The sequence below is a fragment of the Pongo abelii genome, chromosome 6 (genome assembly GCF_028885655.2).
Source record: "Pongo abelii isolate AG06213 chromosome 6, NHGRI_mPonAbe1-v2.0_pri, whole genome shotgun sequence".
Classification (NCBI taxonomy): domain Eukaryota; kingdom Metazoa; phylum Chordata; class Mammalia; order Primates; family Hominidae; genus Pongo; species Pongo abelii.
Window position 1 is genome coordinate 20,498,624 of NC_071991.2, and position 6,000 is coordinate 20,504,623.

General features: G+C 48.5%; 1 protein-coding gene across 1 annotated transcript in view; it reads right to left on the bottom strand.

Moving 5' to 3' along the window:
• CALN1 (calneuron 1) overlaps positions 1-471 on the bottom strand; it is a 625,214-nt gene extending 624,743 nt beyond the window's left edge. Inside the window, exon 1 of the mRNA XM_024250404.3 lies at positions 297-471. Coding sequence (XP_024106172.1) covers positions 297-415 — 119 coding nt within the window. The 5' untranslated portion in view covers positions 416-471. The remainder of the gene's footprint in view (positions 1-296) is intronic.
• Positions 472-6,000: the final 5,529 nt, after the last annotated feature.

Genomic DNA, 6,000 nt, shown 5'->3' on the forward strand with positions numbered 1-6,000 from the left:
AGTCCACACTCTGTAAGTTGTATTTGTCATTGTTCACCTGAAAACAAGCATGTCCCTCCCCAAAAGTCAGTCTGCAAACCCATCCCTTCATCCCATCCACACATCTCAAATAGGCTCAAGAAAGGGGATAGAATCTCTGTACCCAGCCGGGACAGCTCTCCCAGGTGTCCATTTCATAGATTCTCCTCTCCAGCCTAGACACGCAGCAGCGGCAAAGCCTCCTGGACCCCGCGCCACCCCCTACCTGAGGGCTGCCAAACAATCTAGGTCCTGGGGTTTGGGGGAAGAAGACTTGCCAGGTGGGGAAGTCGGGGGCCTGGCTCCTCGACGGCTCCTCTCCCCCTCCGAGGGCTCCTCCGTCCCCCTTTTTCTCATTCTCGGGTTTCCCCTCTCCGGGTTGCTCTGGCAGCCGCATCGGGGGTCCAGGGCGATGTTCTCAGAGAGATTTAGGAGCACATCAAAGGAACGTCAGCGAAGGCACTGAGACTCTGAAAGGAGTTGACAGAAACTTACAGCCTGCACAGTGCTGGGCGATTATTTTTCTCAAAGCCGGCCACCTAAATAATTCACACCCTCCCTTCCATGTTTACACAGGACAATGGTAGAAACACAATCCTAGCACAAGAAATATAATTACAGTTGTGACAGATGTTTAGTTATTAATAAGGCCTCAATGTCACCAGAGGATATTGCATAACAAGCCAATAATGGGCTTTTGGAGCCAACCTTAATATTTACAGGTATTTTTCCATTCGTACCCCCACGGGCATTGTTGGAGTATGAGCAGTGTGGAGAGAGCTATAGCCGCCAACGTGATTGCAACTTGCAAGGAAGCAAAACACCTTGCCACCATCATTTGTTTCCTTGCTGCTGACATCAGGAAAACCACAGAAACAAAATGGGAGACTGAGCTGGAAATCACCATCTAACGGTGAAGGACTCTGGCCAAGCCTCCCAAACTTAGTCATGCTGTCACAATCCCAGGGCAATTCCTAACTTCCTTAAAGCATACAGCATATCCAAGATGGCATCCCATTACCAGCTCCAGGGCAGACTTGCAGCCCACGCATATGGAATCTCTAGGTCCACTTGATGTCACCAAGTGGCAACATCCTCTTTCTACATCTCTCTGATATCCAGTTACCACCTACTTGTCCCTTACAACTCAGCTCAGGTGTCACCTCTTCTGAAAAGTTGTCCTTGACCTGGCCCTCTCCCTTGGTTGGGTTAAGGCACCCCTCGTCTCTGCCTACTTCTACTGTCATTTGTCCACAATCTCCATCCCCTCCTCCCAACATTGGGTTGAGAAAATCCCCAGGCAGGGAAGAGTTCAGATGCACACTGTGTGGCATGTAGGCCCAGGCAGGGACAATCTTAAAATAATTGGTGCTCAATAAATATGTATTGAACACAGATTTCATCAATGTCAGTTATCTTTGGTTCCATTGAAGTTAAAAACAAACAGTAATAAAGACAAAGACTCTCTTGAGATGTGAAGTTCAGAGAGTGTAAATGGAAGACGTTGGTGACGAAACCAACAAAGCCCCGGCCACCATGGATCAGGGCCCCGTCTGAGAAAGCTGTGCCCATAACAATGTCTGCACACGGCAGCAGGCAATGGCTTCTCGCAGCAACACACAGATGAGTCTCCATTTCTCACTACTTGGCCCCTGAACATTGTATCCTGGGAAGAGTCCCTCTGCCCTCTTTCTACTCTCTCAATTCTGGTGAGAGGTGCATGCTCATGCCTGGGAAGTGGTCTCCTATCAAAGTCAGCTCTTAGGAGATCAGGCTCAGACAATGACTGTACAAAGCAAGAAGGCGGCTTGAAGAGCTGTATGTGGATGGTGGACGTTACTGTTGTAGGTTGTTGCTGTAAATCTGCACACACAGTACCCACTGAAAGTTAGCCTCATTCAGCTCAAATGAAACAGGCTCAGCCCAAAGCCCTGTGAGTAACTCATCAGCCACTGGTGTGAATGAATGAAGGACAAACACATAAACCAACTGGATGCTTTGTAATTTGCATCTGGACCAGAAACGCCCATGGTCTTAGCTCAGAGCTGGACCAGATGGTGTCTGGGTGCCCCTGACCTCTGAGGTCTCTGGTTCCCCAACAGTTGTGGGATGGAGTTAAGCCGTCCATCCCACAGGAATGACGAGATAGGACAGGAAGGGTGTTATGTCCTGTGATTGGGCTGGAACTTCCCAAGGGCTGAGATCTCAAAGACACCTTAAAGAGAGTTAAGTGTCCCAAAGCAAGAAGCCACGTCTCACCAAACAGCACATGTGCAACACATCCATGCAACAGCACTTGGCCTCAAACACACACATGCATACACACACAACAGCACTGGTCTTCAGATGCGTGCTCACAGACCAGCCTGATAACACTCATAGCCAAGGGATGATCTTAGACCCATCTAGCATGGCTTGGGAGGTCTCGGGAAACTTAACGATTATGGCAGAAGGCAAAGGGGAAACATGCCTGTCTTCACACGCCAGTTTCCTGAGACATATGCCCAGGAGCACTCACCCCCACACCCACATGGCTCCCACGCAACTTCACACAGCTGCACACTCTGTCCCCAGCAGCACACACCCGTACGCCGCTCTCTTACACATGCGTATGACTCATATTCACACACACTACAACGCCCACTTCCCCACACACGCGGCACATGCCGAAACTCTTGGAGACTTCTCTAGTTAGCTCGTTAAGTCAAACAGGAGAAACAAGTGTGTCATTACAGTAGAAACGCAAAAAAAAAAAAAAAAAAGGACATGTTATTTTCAGATATGCTTTTAGTTGCCATGGCAGTCCCTAGCACCATGGAAGTTGTGATTGGTGGTAAATACATATTTCAAAAAGCAGTAATTAGCTCCCCATATGCAAAAACTTCTGAATATGTTGAGTCCTTTCTCTTGTCAGGTCCCCCCAGGCAGTGTGGACATCAGAGCAGGGCACCCAGATGAGAACTGCTGGGAGCTCTCTGCAAGGATGTTCCAAGCTGATGGTCGCCAGGCTTCTGAACCCAATACACACTTAATGACTTGGAACCTGCCCACAGCTCAACAGACGTACGGCACTGAAGGTGGCAGCTCCCTGTAAGGAACAATCGCTCCTGCTGCTCAGCCGGCCTCTGGTGCTCTCACTGCGGCACTCGCGATGTGCCAGAGAAACACAAAGCCAGGGGACCCACAATGGAGCTGGCTCCCGTAGCCAGAAGCCATCTCTCCAGAATTCCCCTCTCCCAGTCACAGCTGTCTGCTGGCATAACGGGGGAAGCCAAGCTGCCCTGCACAAGCCAGACTGACCACCCTCGGCCAACTAATGAAGCACCACATGTTGGCATCTGCACAGAAGACAGACCTCCATCTTCCCCCAATTTAACTGGAAGCTTCTCCAAGACACAGGCACCTCCTGAATCCTCACAGCCTTATGCATCTTGGGACCCAAGGTGCATTTCCCAATGTGCTTCCTTGTCCCCAAATTAACCGGTTACCTCATTTCCTCATGCGATTCTTAAGGGCGATTAATTTCCAGAATTTGTCCTCTAAAGTCCATTTGCTAATTGCCTTTACAATCATCATCTGAAAGGTCAGCCAGAAGGAGCTGGATTTTTGAGCCCCAGTCTTGAAGTTAGATCTTTGGGCTAATTCCTAGATCCACATGAGGGTCCTTGTCAGTTTTTGTTTTTTTTTTTTTTTTTTTTTTTTTTTTTAAGACGGAGTCTTGTTCTGTCTCCCAGGCTGGAGTGCAGTGGCGTGATCCCTGCTCACTGCAGCCTCTGCCTCCCAGGTTCAAGCCATTCTCCTGCCTCAGCCTCCCGAGTAACTGGGATTACAGGTGCACACCACCAGACCTGTCTAGTTTTTGTATTTTTAGTAGAGACGGGTTTCACCATGTTAGCCAGGCTGGTCTTGAACTTCTGACCTCAAGTGATCCGCCTGCCTCAGCCTCCCAAAGTGCTGGGATTACAGACTGAGCCACCGCGCCAGGCCCCTTGTCGGCTTTTCATTCCAATAGGTGACCTACCCACTTTCTTTAGCACAGAAAATGTCCCTGGAACACTGGCCAGTCACTCTTTTAGGGCTCAGACCAGTAGGAGGCACTCTTATCCACCCAAAAAGTGATGTAGCCCTGGGTCTACCCTTTGAGTACTCTATCACCTGCATGACTTTTACCAACCCATAATATGCACAGAATGATGGAGTAATATTGTTAAGAACATCGCTAATCAAATTAGACCATGCAGTTCAAATCCTGGCTGTGCCACTTAGGGGCTGTGTGACCTTGGGCAAGCGACTTAACCTCTCTGGGCTTCAGTTTCCTGATCTGCAAAATGAACCTGATAATAGCACCTACCTTTTAAAGTTATCGTAAAGTGTTAGGCACAGAGCAGGTGCTACATATGCTAGCCACCTGATATGGTTTGGATTTGTGTCCCCACCCAAATCTCATGTCACAATGTAATCCCCAGTGTTGGAAGTGGGGCCTGGTAACAGGTGACTGGATCACGGGGGTGTATTTTTCCCACTTTCATGCTGTTCTTGTGATGAGTTCTCATGAGATCTGGTTGTTTGCAAGTGTGTGGTGCTTCTCTCCTCTCTTTTCCTCCTGCTCTGGCCATGTGAAGACATGCCTGTTTCCCCTTGGCATTCCACCATAATTGTAAGTTTCCTGAGGCCTCCCCAGCCATGCTTCCTGTATAGCCTGCAGAACCGTGAGCCCATTAAACCCCTTTTCTTTGTAAATTACCCAGTCTCAGGGATTTCTTTATAGCAGTGCAGTAACAGATTAACACACTATCATTCTCCATTTTTTTCTTTTTGCACTAATAGATAGTGACTGAGTTCCTTCTCTGCTCAGATGGGCGCTGGACTGGACACAGGACCGGATGGAGCTGGGACATGTAGAAGTGAATCCACCACAGATGTAGCCTCACGGAGCTCAGAGTCAAGCTGGGAACTCAGACACAAACACGTGGAACCGGCGAAGACTGTCCCTGCTCCTTCAGTCTGAAGGATCAGTTTGTTCCTGACGGTATCCAAGAAGGAAGACTTTGATTCTCCCCTTGTGTGGCATTAGGTATGCAGATGTGCACTGTGTGGCATTTAGGCGCAGGCAGGAGCAACCTTAAAATAATTAGTGTTCCATAAACATGTATTGAACACACATTTAATCAATGTTAGTTCCCTTTGGTTCCATATTGACGTTAAAAACAACCCGTAGGCCTGGCATGGCGGCTCACATTTCTAATCCCAGCACTTTGGGAAGCCAAGGGGGGGTGGATCACCCAAGGTCAGGAGTTTGAGCCCAGCCTGGCCAACATGGTGAAACCCCATCTCTATTAAAAAAAAAAAAAAAAATTAGTAGTGCATGGTGGCTCACGCTGGAAGTCCCAGCTACTCAGGAGGGTAAGGCACGAGAGAGAATCACTTGAACCCGGGAGGTGGAGGTTGCAGTAAGCCGAGATCATGCCACTGCACTCCAGCCTGGACAACAGACTCGGTCTCAGAAAAAAATTAAACACACACACAGAGATAATAAAGACAAAGACTCTCTAGAGACGTGAAGCTCAGAGAGTGTAGCTGGAATATGTTGGTGATGTTGGTAACAAAACCAACAAGGCCCTGGTCATCATGGATAAATAATTTTTTGTATAAATTTATGGGATACAAGTGCAACTTTGTTACATGCAAGGATTACATGGTGGTCATGAAAAGACATACAAATGACCACCAATTATTATCTTTACTTCTGTTGTGTTTTTTTTGAGACAGGGTTGCACTCTGTCACCCAGGTTGGAGTTCAGAGGCGCAATCATAGCTCCCTGCAGCCTCGACCTCCCAGGCTCAAGTGATCCTCCCACCACCAGCCCCCTCAGTAGCTGGGACTACAGGCGGGCAGGCGGGCACCATCACTCCTGGCTAATTTTTGTATTTTTTGTAGAGATGCAGTTCTACCATGTTGCCCAGGTTGGTCTCCAACTCCTG